The 17440-nt window shown below is 42.7% G+C and overlaps 1 protein-coding gene across 1 annotated transcript in view; it reads left to right on the forward strand.

The window, feature by feature from the left end:
* The window catches only part of mllt10 (MLLT10 histone lysine methyltransferase DOT1L cofactor), a gene marked incomplete at its 5' end in the record, with an annotated part of 37901 nt that overhangs the window by 11637 nt on the left and 8824 nt on the right, over positions 1 to 17440 (forward strand). Inside the window, 6 exons of the mRNA XM_071544223.1 lie at positions 2313 to 2411; positions 2717 to 3053; positions 4232 to 4450; positions 5168 to 5683; positions 12010 to 12170; positions 16365 to 16482. Of these exons, the coding sequence (XP_071400324.1) occupies positions 2313 to 2411; positions 2717 to 3053; positions 4232 to 4450; positions 5168 to 5683; positions 12010 to 12170; positions 16365 to 16482 (1450 nt within the window). The remainder of the gene's footprint in view (positions 1 to 2312; positions 2412 to 2716; positions 3054 to 4231; positions 4451 to 5167; positions 5684 to 12009; positions 12171 to 16364; positions 16483 to 17440) is intronic.

A 17440-nucleotide genomic window follows, 5' to 3' on the forward strand; every position in this document is an offset into this window, starting at 1 on the left:
ACAAAACGTATCATCGGGCAGAAAAATGAATCGTGATATTAGCTCCATTTTATTCTGCTGTAGTAATCACAAATGAGGTGGCTTGACCATCACAATTTCACAAGCTCTCCATCCAAATTATATTATTTGCACTTTGTAATGACATTTTTAAATTGTTGTTTACATTATAGAAAGATTTGTGGCTCAGAAATAGACATAATTCTGCATTCTTTGTTGTCATTGGACTTTTATTTTTTACATCATATCGTGGTTGTATTGAATCATGAACCCCATATCGCGTATTGAATCGTATCATGAGATAAGCATAGCACCCCATCCCTATAATTAATTTATTCCTAGTCTTAGTGACAAAATGCAAAAATCCAGATGCCACTGCTGATTTTGTGTGTGTGTGTGGACTTTCTCTTGTTATTGTGAGTTTCCCTGTTCAGAAGTATCATCTGCGTTCAACAAAGACAGAGATTATGTCAGCCCACCGTTGTCATGCTTATTGTTTGGGGGTTTGTTGATAGATAGACTCAGCCCACATCCTCTGTCGCCACTCATATTTACCCCACACAGTCTCAAAGAGCACTTGGACAAGTCTAATGATCAGGCTGCTAATGGTCAGCAACAGAGAAATAAGGGAGAGGACGCGATAAAAGGCTTTGTCTGTCCCCGTATAATCAATTGACCTGATTGATAAGGGTGTGTCAGGGTTACATTGTGTGTATGTTGTGTTTCCCACGCCCAGTGCTCTGGGTCCAGCAGGCATCTGTGTTAGGATGACGTTTTTTTCTCTGTGTGTGTGTTATCCGACCCTCTCAGCTCAGCCTCTGTCCATCAACACCTACCTCTGGAATGTTAATGAAAAACAACAAGGGAATCCCAAGGAATTTACCTCTCTCTCTCTTTTTTCTTTTGCCAATTTGTACGGTAGATACTGTTAAAGTTAAAGCTCTCTTTGTAGATTCACTCCCTGTTTTTTTTCCATCTATCCTCTTTCTCTAAACAATTTGTGAGGCAAACACAAAGTTAATTCTCTCTCTGACGCACACACACACACACACACACACAAACACACACACACTTAAACAGAACTTGGCAGCTTAAGTCCCCTAACCCCAGAGCGCTAGCGGAAGCCACAGTGCAGAGAGGTTAGAGCGGAGCTGCCATCTCCTGATTTGGCTGGTAAGGTCTGTTAACTGCCACTCATACAGGAAGCCTGGCTAAACTGTCACCAGCCCCCCATCCAATCATTCTGCACCAAGACCCTGAGGGGAGAGGAGAGGGAGTGTGGGGGGGGGGCTTTCTGTGTTTTAGAGTTGTCATGGCACTGAGCATCACGAGCATGTTGAATCCCATGTCGTCTCTCAGGATCGCTGCATATTTTCACAGCCTATCCTTGAGGGGGTGTGTGTCTGTGTAGGTCCTTTGTGTGTATGTGTGTGTGTGTGTGTGCGGTTGTATGCACATATGCATTTGAGGCTCCATGTAAGAGTGTGTGATTGAGTGAGTGTATGTGCCCTCTCTGCTGACATGCACGTGCAGAGAGGTGTCGGGCGGGGAGCGTGCATGTGAGGTGTAAATTCGCTGGCACCCTGTCGCCCCCTCAGGGGTGCGAGAGGAGGGCGGCGGTGCGTGTGTGTGAGCGAGGGTGTAAATTGAGCTGTGATGGTCCAAGTAGGAGGATATGATTGGATGAAACGATGAGACCTTGCGCGCTCCGACACGAGGCACTTAGGATACACTCTGCTCTAAACTGCTGCATGCTGAATTCCTGCTGCCTCCTGCCCCTTCTTGTTTTGTTTTTTTCTCCTTTCCCCCCCCCCACTCTTTGTGCTAGGAGATCTCCAACCTTTCATCTCTGACTGAGCCTTTGAAATGAAGTGCCCTTTCTCTCTCTCTCTCTCTCTCTCTCTCTCTCTCTCTCTCTCTCTCTCTCTCTCTCTCTCTCTCTCTCTCTCTCTCTCTCTCTCTGACGTTTTCTCTCTCTCTCTCTCTCCTTTTTCTCTCCCTCTTCTGTTCTTATATCCTAGAAACCCCCTTTGTTTCTTTTATTTGGCCATCTTCCCTAGATGTGGAGAGCATTTATTACACTCTTACCCTGCTCTCTTCCCCAGACCGATTATATATATATACTGTATATTCAGTGTTTTTGTACAATGTATTTTTCCTCTTTGTACGTTCACTGTTCTCCCAATGTTCATAAAATATGGTCTGCTACAAGATATACAGGTTGTAGGACATATGTCTGTTTTCCTCTCTCATCCCTGCACTCATCCCTTCAGTATTTTCACCCATCCGTTTCTCTTTTTCCTCTCCATCTTCAGAAACACAAGGAGCGGGACAGGCACAAACCCAAACACAAGAAGGCCTCCATGGACCTGTCGCCCTCCCTCGTCCTTCCAAACATCATGGTCCCAGACAAGGTGAGGGCACTTCTCCATTCTAATCCCTTTTGTTTTTGAAGAATTTTAACTGGCTTAGTGAAGTATTGGGGTAGGAGTGACTGGCTTTTACCTAGTTTTACCTCTGTTGCTCTTTTTCTGCATCCCTCACACATCCTGACCTCTTTTCTACCCTTCCCCTCCTTTTTTTGGTCTTCCCTCCATTAACTTGCCTTCTTTTTATAATTTTCTTCCCCTGTTCCTCTCCTTATCATGATTCCTCCCTTTCTTTTGTTTTTTTCCGAACGTTCTTCTCATTCTCTCCCTCCCTTTTCTCTTTCCTCCAGAGTTACAACAGCAGCAGTTCTGGGGGAGGGGTCACCTCTCTACCCGCGGCTTCGCAGAAGCGATTGGATGACAGCGCCGCCCGTTTCACCAACGCCAACTTTCAGGAAGTGCCGTCGGCCCACTCTGTCGGCAGCTCCAAGGATGGCTCGGCGGTGGATGGAGGGAAGGCAGGGTCGGAGGCGAAGAACAAGAAGAACAGCGGTGGAAATCACCCGGTGGCACAGAGGGGCGGGCGCAAGTCTCTCACCTCCTCAGGGAAACCCCTCCCCTCTGCTGTGGTCACCATGGCAACCTCCTCCACGTCTGCCTCCGCCTCCACCGGTCCATTCCATCAAGGTGAGATGGCCACAAATTGTCCTGCGTGCATTAATTATTTTTAATGTGCTAAGGTGTTTAGTGTTTTCGTTACTTTCATTGAGCTGCTCAAGCCACAAATAGGAATTTAGTTAGAATATGGCAAATACAACGAAAATCATCATCTAGCATTATTGCTCAACCCACCCAACACAAAAATAACAATTGGAAATGTAGCACAATTGTCCATATATCATGATGTTAATATCCAAATAAGTATTATTCTTAAACTGCAACGCCAACTGGAACTGATACTGGCATGGGTCTCAAAACCAAAATTACTCCCACCTCCCCACTTATACTAAAAATTCTACAGGAAATACTCATGCATGCACATGTCTTTTTATATGTGTGTGTGTGCTTTGTCATTAGCTGGATTTTGGCCAGATATCAGACTGTTGTGTGTGGCCGTGATAACAACGAGCCTCTGGCTCCTATAATCTGGGGCCCTGTCTGGGAAAGGACCTACATATACACAACACAGACATATACACATATACACACACACACACACACACACACACACACACACACACACACACACACACACACACACACACACACACACACACACACACACACACACACACACACACAGAACATGTGGGGAGGTCAGGACCTGAGAGGGAGTCAGCACACAGACTGAGCTCCTGTGTCTTGCGCTATCAGAACCTTGAGGCCCTTGTCAAGTGTGTGTTTGTGTGTGTGGTCTAGTAGAGAAATGGCGTGTGTGTCTGTGTGTGTGTCCTTTTGTGTGCTTGCAAGACTGTGCCTTGGTCACATGGGATGACTGTATGATGAAGGAGGGCTGACTGTTGAGCAGATAGAGAGCGGGAGAACTGATAAAATGGTTATTTTGGTTATCTTGTCTCTGCTGCTCCCATGATGATGGAAAGGAGAGAAGTATGGAAACTTTACTAAGTTCCCTGTGTTGTATCTCTCTTGCTCCCGCTCTGTCTCTCTCTCTCTCTCTCTGTCTTTCAACCTCTACATTTCTCACTTGCTTCCCCTTCTCCCTGTTTGTTTCTTTCTCTCTTCCCCATTCTCCCTCTTTGTCTCTCTCTTGCTTCCACTTCTCTCTCTGTCGACGTCTTTCTTCCACTCTTTCACTGTCTCTCTCCCTTCCACCTTCTCTCTCTCTCTTTCTGTCTCTCTCTCAGGCCTCCTGTTGACCAGCGCCAGCAAGACGCCCTCTGCTCCTTCCTCCTCCGACTTTTTGAGTTTCTCTGATTCGTCGTTGCGTCCGGGGGCCGGGACCACGTTCTCCTCCCCGCCGTCTTTCAGCAGCTGCCTTGTGAAGCCGAGCTCAGAGGGCGGAGCTTCGGAGGGAACCACAACGCTCTTCAGTTCTCTCATGTCTGCCACTACAGCGTCTGGAGGTGCTGTGCTTTTAACACGGATAGCTTATATTCTAATGTGTTATTGTTATTCAGGGATGTGCTTTTTTCAGTGTTACTTTGGTTTGTTTTTGAAGGATTTCAGTTTGGTCCTACCACTTCTATTCATTATTAATGGGAGGTTACAGCTTTCCTGCTTTTTGGTGTTACTGATCATATTCCTGATCATTACAGTGATGGCGGAGTTGCATCATGAATTTTAGCAATCAGTCCACAAGCATATGCATATACAAGGACAAGTAAATGTTTACTTACAAAGCAAAAAACAGAAAAAAAAACAATGGCAAGGACATTGTTGAATGTCTAAGAACAAGTTGAATGGTTTAGTCCTCTGATAATTGTTAGAAAAACAATATTGCTAATGCTAAATGAATGTGAGTCACAGGGGCAGTTGTGACAGGTTTCGTTTTTTTCAACATCCCTTTTCACCACAGAATAAGGACTTGTTGTGAATGCAAGGGTAAGAAGAAGAACTATGCAAGAATTATGCAACATTTTATAACTGCCACTTATTCTTTTAGCAATATCAGTGGCTCAACTCTGCTAGTGTTTGTTTGGCAATTACCGGACAGCCAAAACGTACATTCCTCTTTCACCTGCTTTTTTGACTGCTCTCAGGTCGAAGAACCACTTGAATATCACATGAAGAAATCACAGGCTTTATACTTAAATATTCAATCGTGCTTTGTATCATTGTAGTGGGCGGGAAGCTGTACGAGAACTCGCACAGTCACACAGCTAACGAGACGACGAGCCTGAGCGGAACCGCTGGCTACAAACGACCCCAACCCTCCACCGCAGGGCCGGGGATAGGAGGAGGAGCAGCAGGAGGAGGTGACGATGGGGTGAAGAAGAAAAAGAAGGGCAACTGGCGAAACAGATACGGACCTTGCTTCACCACGGACGTGAAGCCGTCAGAGCCGGCACCCTCCCTGACTCTGCCCACCTCTTCCACGGCCAGCACCACCTCCTCTACCGCCTCCCCCTCCTCTTCCTCGTCATCCTCAGCCCTCACAGGCCGACCAGGCTCGGTCTCCAGCAGTGGAGGAGGAGTAGGAGTAGGAGCAGGAGGAGGAGGAGGAGGAGGAGGAGGAGGAGGAGGAGGAGAGAGGGGGCTGGGTGTCATAGGTGTCAGCAGTGGGATTCAGAAGTCCCCGTCACTCCTCAGGAATGGGAGTCTGCAAAGCCACAGCGGCTCCACAACCACTGGAACAGGTGAGGAGGACACAGCAACTTAACATACACATACACAGCAATGTTTCCATTACCAGTGATGGGATTGGCCATCCTGCCTACTGGAAATGGCACCCAACCTAGAAAATATTTCCACTTATATTGGTTTCAGAGGCCTCTCCACCCAACCAAGAACAAAACAGCAACAGTTCATACAACAACATATTTCTGCATCTTTCTTATCAATCACGGTGGGAAATTAACTCCAGCCACTAGCCAAATGCTGGCAAATGGTTGCTGTAGCAGGTAATTTTATTTCTACTTTATCAGCCACTTAAGCAGGTAACCAGCCATTGCTTGGATGTCCCATTCTATTCTGAAATTCTCTTTGACAGGTAAATGGTGAAAGTGCCTAGTTAAATTTAGTATTTATCAGTCATTTCTGTCCTGGTGACAAGAAAAGTTGTTTCCTGCCCCACTCATCATTTATAGTGACCTGACTTTCATCAATAGTGATATGCGGAAAAGGGAAATGGCTTTTCGGAGGTGTTCAGAGGTGTCCTTGTAACGCTGTTGGTTCGAGTCCAACTCATGACTTGTCACACTTTCCCTTTCCCAGCTGTACTGCCATTCTTCACTAAATGCTGTTGAATTAAACAGGAATACCTATGAAGTGCCTGTGTGTGAAGCAAGGTATTAACATCGCTATGCCAGTGCAAATGGCAAGGATTTGACACACCTCTGTAATCAGTGTGTGTGTGTGCGTGCGTGCGCGTGTGTGTTATTCTCTCACACACGCTGAAGTGGTCTTGTCTTTTTTTTTATTTATTTTTTTTATCTGTGTTCAGTTGCTTGGCAACTGTCTTTATGCTTTGGAGTTCCCCTCTGCTGATGGAAATGGTTCAGTAGTACGCCGTTTCCCTCCACCCCCCGCCCCCCGCCCCATGTCTCCCCTTTCTTCCAGAAATACCGCCCTCCATTTTTGTTTCTCCCTCGCATCTGCCAACACCCCCTTCCGCTCACCTGCTTTATCCCCGTTCCTCACACCCTCACCTCACCTGTTGATGCCTCCTACATTTGTAGGTGTAACTGTGTTTGCATGTTCTCATGTGCACGTGTGTGTAAAAATCACTATGATTCATGGCCTCTTGTGGTTTATTGCTTTTATAAAACAGTGGTAACACACCATTGTAATAAAAACCAAATGCAAATGTTTGCAAACTTTTATCTTTTAATCAGTAATAATTAAATGTTATTTTTGTTCCTAGCATTATAGTTCTTGAACAGTAGCCAAACAACGCGGTTGCTATAAGTACAGGTATGAGTGGTGATTTTCAGTTAATATTTAAAGCAACTGTTGTCTAATCAAAGGAGAGTGTTTATTGGATATTTTTCAGTGGCTTGACATGATCAAGACTAAGGGTCAAAACTGTTAATTTTCTAAATATTATTTTTTTATAGCATTGGTGGTTGGGGATAATTTTGGTTTTCATTCCATGTCCATTCAAGTTTGGGCGCTTGTGCATTTTCTCCAGCAGTGGTGGCAATTTCTGGCTCTGGTGACCATAACTGGTGAAAGAAGATAGGGAAAACAGTGGTGCGTGCGCGTGTGTGTGTGTGTGTGCGTGTGCTTATATGTGTGTGTTTGTGCCTGTGTCTGTGTGTATCGTGTGTTCTTCTTCCTACTGTAAATATTTAGCCGAGGGTTAATGCAGGGCAGTAATGGGGAGGATCTTGTCGTTTATCTCACCCCCCCATCCTGTCTGCTGTCTCCACCATGCTGACGGATGGATAGTTAGCCTGATAGATATGAGTTGGTGGGTGGGTAGAGGCAGGGGGTTAGATTTGGGCTAGGTTAATGTTTGATGGCAGGGGGGTCACTGATGGGACGGGGTGAGCTGGTAGAGCGTAGTGGGATTGGTGAGTGGGGGAGGAGATGTTGGGCGGACGGGGGAACATGATTTCATATAGGCTAGCTGGTGTGTGGGTGTGGGAGATAGTGTGTGTGTATATGGAAGAGAGAACGAGTGGGAAAAGTGTTTTTGAGAGAGGGAGAACCAACAAAAGTTAAAAACAAAATAAACTCAATGTGCTGTAATCATTATAAATATTAGTCAGTATTGGAACTAAGTGAAAGAGCACTTTTATTTTATACATAAATCCTAATGTTTTTTTTTCCATTAACTGGTCCAGTACAATATAATGTAGGAATGTGCATTTTTTCCAATATTTGTCAAGAATTCAAGCTTTTTTTGAAAAAACACGGATTCTTGTTTTCTTTCTGTGGCGCACTGTAATCGTTTCTGCACGCTGTAATCGTATCTTTTTCCGCTTGTCCTGTTGACATCTTTCATAATTATCAGGAGCCTAGTGTTAACTAATACAGCAGAGCCTCGCTACTGCAAGACACTTGGGAAGGGAAACTGTTAAAACCTGTGAAATATTCAGATGAGAGAATTTTATGTAAATACCAATTTTTGCATCAAGAAATGAGTTTGAGGTTTATCTGTAGAAATATTCTAGGGATCCATGCTATTTTTCTCTGCATTTTCAGATTTTTCAGTTTTATTTTTCCTCAAATTCCAATTTTCCTACGTTTTTAATTGTTTTACTCTCAGTAATGTAATGTATGTAATTTCTTACAATAAGCATACAACACATTTATTTTTCAATGTTTATTATTTTAAGAAGTATCTTTAATCGTTGTGAGCACTAATATTATGTGGCTGGTTTTTGGTGAATATAACTTCAGAAAAAACATTTCTAACATTGGAAAGATTGTTGGATGCCTTAAGCTGTGTCTAAAAGGGGATTGTTAGATGAAGATGCACACACACACACACACACACACACACACACACACACACACACACACACACACACACACACACACACACACACACACACACACACACACACACACACGCACCTTATTCAGAAAGCCAACACACAACACATCTCAGCACTGGTGACGGCACTTTGAAGTACATTGGAAAATACGTGTGCGTGTTAGTTGCCTAGCTCTGGACAGTGTGTGTGTTTGTGTGTTATTGATTGAAGAAGTGCATGGTGAAATGGAATATATATCTAGTTGAGTTTAGCAGGCTCACCCTTCAATTTACATGCCTACCTGTACGTACTTGCTGAGGCACTTGAACTTGCTTGTACTGTGGCCTCTACTGTTGATGACTGTTAAACCAACATTTTGACTTTACCATCCCATAGCATACCAACATAGATTTTTCTGAGGTACACATACAGACAAGCAGACAAACACACACACACACACACTATCCCAGATGCAGCTGTGTTCCCTCTACACATTGCCATGATGTTAAAATACATTTCTTTTAGTGGTAGAAACTACTCAAAATAACACACAATAATTATGGGAGAATATCACAATTCTCCAGTGTTCATGTTTGTCTCTAATACTATTTTTAAACCAAGATTCAATGATTCTCAGTGATTTTCACAAAATGGAAACCATAGCGCGGCAATATTAACCCATGTCCTGCTACTTAAAGGGGAATTTCCTTCAAATTCAATTCAAATTCAGTTTCCTTCAAAAACAGACTTTGAAACACAAAAACACAATAGAGTTGTTAATGTTCAAAACACACTTCAACTGTCTAATATCAGAAGGTGATGTGGTTAACTCGGTTTTAGGTGGGACTTCAGCTTTAACCGTCCCTAAATAGACAAGATGTTGAGAGATATTGGCTTGAATGGACAGGCCAACTAATCAAATTATTATATTTGGTAGCTTCCAAACCTATTGTGTGGGAGAGGAAAAGGAACAGGAGGGTCAGACGATGGAGGCAGTTCAGCTTTAGGGGCTTAACGCTATCGATCACACAGATAGGTTATAAGTTTTAAGTTCAGGCCTGTGAGTTTTTAGCTGATTTGTAGTAGTGGTGGTTGGGGAAAATTTGTTTATCTGTTCTCTGTCCTCTTTAGTGGTCCTGGTTTTGATATTACACTAGGTTTTAATTATTAATGAAAGCAGGAAGCAGAAAAGTTGGCTGCAGTTTATTCATGAGAAAATAGTACATCTCTAAAATGTTAACTTTTCAGGAACTAAGAAAAACAGCCTTGTTATTATGTTGAGCCCCATGCATTTTTGAGTTTATCTAATTGGTTTTGAAAAGGTTTCATAAACCCAAGGGTTGTACAGTTTTCTCCATATATAAAGCATGTAAGCCTTTATTCAAAGTTACAACATGAAAATCACCAAATTTTGATTTTTTTTTTAGCCGACAGCTATGATGTTTAAAATAACGTAATTATATATAAATAATATAAAATCTAAATTGGTATCACCATAAAGCATTAATAGTTCACAATAAAAAATAGTGGTTTAGTTTAGTCACTTGGTTTGGCACTAATTTTAATTTAAAATTACATTTCAAAGAAATTTCAAAATACATTTCAAAAGTAATTTAAATTTAAAAATACCTTATAGAGCATTTAATCTTTATTCTGAATGCTTATAATCTATGTAGCTGCATCACCATCGTTGTTGGGAATTATTACTATAATAAAGCATTAATAGCCTGCACTAGTAAACAATACAAAACATCATATCAATATAACTAGTTTTAAGTGTTTAAAATCACATTGTAATGCTCCATAATGCATGTGTAAAGTATAGTTTATAATCTGTCTTTAGGTTTGGGATATTATAAAGTATTAACGTCTGTGTTAATATATTATAAATCCAATATAAAATTATTATAAAACCTCTAACATTTGTCCTTTGTCGTTTACCAGCACTCGCACCGCCCCATTGTGTCTAACCCATTTCATCATAAATTCTCTGATAAACTGTTTGGTTGGCCTCTAATCCAACTAGCAAAATCTTGAGGGAGCACATGCCCCCTCAGCCATGACAGCACTGCTTTGGGTATCAATCTTACTGGTGCATATTACAAAGCATTATAAATAGTATGTAGGCCCACGTGGTGTGCGTATCTCTCTCTCTCTCCCTCTCCCTCTCTCTCTCTCTCTCTCCACCCCTCCCCTCCTGGCACAAAGATCTCTTGTTCCCCTAGTGAATGTGTGCTGCCCTCAGCCATTCAGTCTTTTGTGGGGCTGAGGGGCCCTCTTTCTCCCCCCTCCTCTCCTGGGGTCAAAGGGGGGCAGGGGCAGGGCTTATCCCTGGTTAGTGGGCGAACAGAGGGGTGTGTGAAGGGAGGGGGGGGGGGGGGGGAGCAAAGAGATAAGAGAATGGAAGAACGTGTGTATGGGTGTGTGTGACTGTGAAAATGGAGCAGTTGGTGTGTGTATGTGATGTATAATCAGCCTATGTGGAATGGAACTGTAATTTTCAATATGCTATATAAAATTGTATATAATATGTCTGTGAACATGTAAAAGAGAATGAGCGATGCAGCAGCCGGAAGAACAAACATGGAGGGAGAACATGTGATGTATTGGGGCAGGAGGCAGGGTCTGTTCATATTAATGTTTCCGCCCCTCTCCTCCTCCCTCACGGTATGTGAAGTCCTGATGTGAGCGATGTGGACGTGGAGGGTTTGTTTCGTCAGATTTTTGCCAGCCACGCCGGGTCGCGGCAGGCCACCAATTCAGTGTTTGTGTGTGTTTCTGCACGTTTCAATTTGTGTACACTTTGATGGATACGGTTATGACGATGGTATAGGATACGAATTGTATGACTCAATACATGTGCAGGCCTGAGTACTTAATCGTGCGTTACATTTGTTCATTATATGAAAGTCAACATGTCTGCAGCATGTTCAAAACCTCACTTTTCATTGCTGGAAATGTGTCATGTTCTGTTGTAGCAATTATCAAATCATTGAATTTTCTCAAATCATTTAAATTTCTCCTACTTCTTTATTAGAAAAAGCCATATGGAAGGTGGAGGTAATGGGAAAAAATTATTTCTGTGATCACATTTAATACTTACCCAAGCAAATTTTTTTAAATGTCTAGTTGAGTGAACTGAGGATACGGAGAAATGGATATTATCTCCAGACATATTTATTTCACAAAGTAACGCATACATGCAAAGCGAAAGTCCAACCTAAGTGCCAGAAGCCCAACCAAATATGTTCACATTTATTCATCTAAACATGTGTGCAAGTGTTATTTGTGAACATCAGCAACTCTCGCAAAACAAGAATCCCAGAGAAATAAGAGACAATATGAAGAGCTGCTACATTCCCAGTGACTTGGACACTGAGTTTGTAGACCAATAAAAATATTTGAGCCTTGAAAGTCAGATGAGTTTTATTTCAGTGTGGGGTTAACTGGTTTGAACCACATTCCTTTTATCATATTATTCCATTGTAACAGCAGATGAGGATGACAGTAACGCTGTTAAAAACTCTGATTCTCCACAGGTGTTTTCTCTGGCGCTGATGTGTCGTCGTCGGGGGCGGGGTCTGGCGCTGTGGGCGTAACCAGTTCTGAGTTGTCACAGCAACAGCAGCCCGCGCCCTCCCTAGCCCCTCCCTCTCCCTTCACTGCCACCGCACCGCTAACCAGCACAGCCTCTACACATGTGAGTACAAACACACATTTGTATTCAAAACTTTGCCATTCTCACTCTATCACACACATACACGCGAGTACATATGCTCATAAAACACAGTTTTAGTCTTATAGTCCCTCTCTTTCGCTCTAGCGCACTCTCTCACACTCACACACACAGACACACAGTTCACAGTTCTGTTGCCATCCTCTAAATCTGTCAATTCACCCACATCACTCGCATCTTTGAGCTGAAGTGCTGATAAACTGTGGAAACACAAATACACTAAAGCACACTAATTAAACGCCTGCAAAGCCAAATTTGTCAACACCATTATTATCCACCGCACATTATGTGTGAAACGTGTGTCCTGACCTTGTGCGAATTGTGTTTTCTCAGTGAGCTATTGTCTAGCTGACGGTACGTTGCACCTGAAGAGGGTCCTTGTGTTATTCAGAGTACAAAAAACACATTTTTGTCATTTTTCTGTTACATTTATTGCAGCAGCTGTGATTTACTGACATCATTCACTAACAGTTTAGCTCAATGGGCTATGTCTGTATTATTACAGTATTAATTGGTGGATACATTTTATTACCACAAATCTTTTCAGGGATGTGATCAGGAAGACAAAGAACAGGGAAAGGCACGAGAACGGCAATTTCCTTTTAGAAATGAATGGAAATGCTGTGTCCAAAAAACCTGAAATCCTGAAAAATAACACCCTGGGCTAGGTATTACTGTAATACATACTCACCATTACGATTCCCATCCATTCCCTTCATGTGGAGATCAGTGAATGAAAGCATTCTGCTGGGCAGAGCCTGGGGAAGCTCTCATTCACTTTACATCAGGTCAGAAAGTGGATTTTACTACTGAATCCAGAGTCCAGGCTGCACATTTAGGACAGAATCCTTTATTGGATTTATTTGGAACATGGGAATTATTGATGGATATTAAATCATTACGTTTTATACCATTATTAAATTTAAACATATTTTTATGTAAACTTTGGCTATAGTAGCACTACTTTATCAGGTTTTAGAGCACAAACAAAAATTGTTAAACCTAAGAATGCAGTTTTCACGATTTCTCTCAAAATGTTGTGGTTTTTGGTGTGATTTAGTGGTGTTTGGTGTGTTTCACTGATCTAAATATGCTTATATTCAGAAGTGAGAGCGTTGACTAACTTGATCAGTTCAACCCCCTCCAGTAATCAGTCTGCCCCCCCCCCCACATCTTCAGTCCCTGACCCCTGTGTCTGTCCTTTCAGAACCTCCAAAGACCCCGCTCTGTCTCTGTCCACCCAACTTCATTTTTCTCCCTATTCCACTTCCCCCCCACCCACACACTCACTCACTCTCTCTCTCTCTCTCTTTCTCTCTCTCTCTCACCCTCAACCTTCCTACTCTCTGTCCCCATCCACTCTTCCATTTCTCTTTCTCTCTCAGTTGTTCTGTGATGTAATGACATCTGACAAGCACCACAGTAGGGATAGATGGAGGGAAGGAGGGGTCGTTGGAAGGGTGGGGGGGGGGGGTCACACTCATGCCTTGAATTCACCGGCCTGGCCCCCATCTCGCCCCATCCCTCTCTGTTCAGCACATATTATAGAGGACGAGAGGCCCAGGGAAGCACAGGATATCACGCCTGTTTGCAACATGTATAGAGGAGTTAGGGCTGTAGCAAGCTCTCCCTCTTACTCTGTGTGTGTGTGTGTGTGTGTGTTTGTGTGTGTGTGTGTGTGTGTGTGTGTATGTGCAAGCGAGTAAGAAAAAGAGACGGAAAGAGCGCAGTAGACAGCAGGAGGGAGGGAGAGACAGACATTGAGGGAGAAAGAGAGAGATTGTTTTTTTCCTTCATCTTGTCACTCCAGATTGTCCAAAACGTGTGTGTTAGTTTGTAATGTGTGATCCACGCCTCTGGGCATCTGGGACACACACTCTGAATCAAGTCCGCAGGAATTACGCAACTATAGAAGGATGCCAACAACAGGCTTCCCTCAGTGTGTGTGTGTGTGTGTGAGAGAGAGAGAGTGACAGAGACCATTTGCTATTTTCAGTCCACCAGCAGACTCTCGGCCTACTGTTATTGGCTATCAGCCCAGTCCAGGAGAGAGAGAGAGAGAGAGAGAAAGAGCGTTAGAGAGACTTTGAATGAAAAATGAATGTAAATGAAAAATGAATGTTGATGGGAAGGGGGTGGGATTATGGCATTGAGGAGAAAGAGGGGAGGGGGGCCTTGAAAGAGAGCTGAAGTCAATTCAGAGAGAAAAAAAATGGAAGGGGGGTATGGGAAGGTTCCTTCTTTAAATTAGACGGGGATGTGATTTTTCATTTTATTCCCAGGATTTCAGTGTTTTAGACATACAGCTTCCATTAATTTGAAACAAGAGATTTTGTTTTCTGGATCACATCCTAAATTGAAACAAATTGATGAAAATCTAGATGGGGCGACCAGGCAGTTGAAGCTCCAGTCAGGGCTATAATTTATTTATTTATTTTTCTCAAGGTTAGTAATTATTTATTTATTTTAGTTGGACACGCAGCTCATTGATTTCCATTGGAAGTTCCTGTTTTTCTGTTCATTTCTGCTGTGTGTGTGTGTGTGTGTGTGTCTAGTCCTGATCACAGTCCTGCGAAGGGTCATGTGTAGAATGGAAACCACACTATTTAAACTGTTCAACTTTTCTGGCCAATCCCTGATGAACCCTGATAAATGATAATAATAAAAACTTTATTTATAGAGCACTTCTTTTTTCACACGGTTACAAAGTGCTTTACAATTAAAAGGCAGAGGCCGAAACATGTTGATAGTCTAGTCCAATAAATTGTTTATTTCTTTTGCAAGAGATCAGTCTGCTGTCTGATACTTTTCTTTTCAATCCATAAAATCAAAATTGTTGTTTTTTCTTTTATCCTTATTTTAAAGTTGTAGTGAGACTCCCCAAGTCTCCAGTTAGATTAATTTAATGGTCACTTTCATAATCAACTATAAGATAAACATGATGTCAGGTGCTGGCATTACAGCCTGGCCAGAAAGTACCAGCCCACTGTAAAAACTTGCAGTGAAGTGCAGGAGAACGCCTGTGACTTTGACGAACTTTCTCTAGTGTCACATGGTTTGGTTGTAGCTTTGTCCCGTTTACTCCTCAGCATCGAAAGTAGTCGGCCATTTTGTTCTTTTAGATAGACCTGATTCCACTCCTGATGCTCCGCCCTCGCTCTCCTCCGTCTTACCCCACCCCCGGCCTTATTTGGGAAATGCCTTAATTGGATTAAACTCTATGCATCAGAAACACTTTGTCAGCATGTCAGTGTACTGTAGGGGTGCTGAGGCACTTTCAGCTGTGCGTGTGTGCGTGTATAACAGAATAATGAGCTGTAGATTTATTATGTTTGGTTGTAGTTTGTACGTTAAAAGGAAAGTAAAGTGCTGTCATATTTTCATTCAGATATTTTTTCTCCATTCAAATAGGCTGCATTGGCATGACATACATACATTGGCATTGTTTGACACAGCAGAATCAATAACAGTAGATCAGGGGTTCTTGAACTTCTACCTAGGACCCAGATCGATCAGATTGATTCTTATCCTTGCACCCAGGCTCATTAAATGTGTGATAACAATAGCAGCCCTGTCCCGTGCTTTAAGAAAAAAAATAACATTGTAATGTGGATAGTTGCAGTCCTCAGTTCTGAGTCACATTCAAAGTTATAAAATACCCAATAAATTCACACCAGTTCAATTAATGATGATGATACAAGTTTATATGATTAGGATAAACCCCTTGAGATGAACCATCTCGTTTTCGAGGGGGTCCTAACATATAATACAATAAAAAAAAAAAAACAACAACATTAAATTAATTATCAATGCACTAACTAAAATCACCGCTCATATATAAAGCACATAGTTTAGCTACTGTTAAAGAAGTATATTGCTTGGTGCAATAATTACATTTAATTATTGTAATTTAATCATAATTAATTAGAATTAAAGATTTATTGAACATTTTTATGTGTTCTTTTAAATACAATGGTGTTTTCTAAAAGCAATTAGCCACTTGACAGAGCTTTACATTGATTTTAGAAGAGCTAAAAGGCAATGTTAGGCGCAAAGTGAAGTGCTGATATCAACTGTTAAAAAATCCTGTGGCTTTTTGTGGCTTATTGCTTAAATTAATTGCTCTTTCTCTCTCTCTGTATCTCTGTCTCTCTCCAGGTGAGTGGTCTGCCGGGGTCGGTCTTCAACCTGGCCCCCTCCCACATGTTTGGGAACAGGCTAAACCCCAACTCGGCCATGGCAGCGCTCATCGCCCAGTCTGAGGCTTCACCAGCAGGTACAGGAGTGTGTGTGTGTGTGTTTGACAAGAAGCTGTGTGTGTTTGTTTGTGTGTGTGTGTGAGAGAGAAAGAGAGAGGGAGATAATGGACAGGTCACGCCCCCTGGGTCCCACAGAGAGGTCAAGGGTCACCACTCGTGATATTTTCAAGCTCCTCCCACACAGCTCCAGTTACACACCGTGATCTCTCTCTCTCTCGCTCACACACACACACACACACACGCACAAAAGATTTACATGTATAAACATACAACTTTCCATCAAGCTAATGGGCCATGAGCCATGGTCAGTCTAAGAGAAAGAGGAGAATTGTAAAGCAGAGGAGATGAAAGAGGAGCAGAGGAGGGAGGGAGGTCCCTTTAGCCTTCAGGAACTCCTGTTGAGGGAAAGAGGAGAAGGTTCAGTGGCTTATTGTCTGTCCTGTGCAGAAGACATGATAAGGGATGAGAGAGTAGGAGGTGGTGTTAGCCACTTCCTGATGCAGGACATCTGCTTGAACACAGAGGAGAGTAGTGAGAGAAAAGAGTGGAGAGGAGGAGAGAGTCGAGAATGAGGAGGAGGCGGAGGAAGGGGAGGAAGGTAGCTAGTTCCTGCTGCCGCTCAGCAGTCATCAGAGCCAGATCCACTCTGACCTGCAGGTCAGCTCACTAATCAGCCTGAATGACAAGGGGCCACAGGTGTGTGTGTGTGTGTGTGTGTGTGTGTGTGTGTGTGTGTGTGTGAGTGACTAGGCAGGTTGTGTGTGGGTGCAGATGTAAGCTACCCTTGTGTAATTCTTGAAACAGGTCGATTTACATTGGAAATAAATGAAATTATCTCACTCTATTGGCATGTTTTTTTTTCCACTTTACTAAGGAAAATAAGATTTTAACACTCAATACAAGATTAAATGGCCTGTTAACATGGAATTGTTTTGTAGTGAAGTTGTGTGTGCGCATAATAATATACTGTATGTG

Source organism: Centroberyx affinis, unplaced genomic scaffold (genome assembly GCF_046629955.1).
Source record: "Centroberyx affinis isolate AG114_WGS23_722 - 3 ecotype Tasmania unplaced genomic scaffold, CSIRO-AGI_Caff_v1 ptg004497l_1, whole genome shotgun sequence".
Classification (NCBI taxonomy): domain Eukaryota; kingdom Metazoa; phylum Chordata; class Actinopteri; order Beryciformes; family Berycidae; genus Centroberyx; species Centroberyx affinis.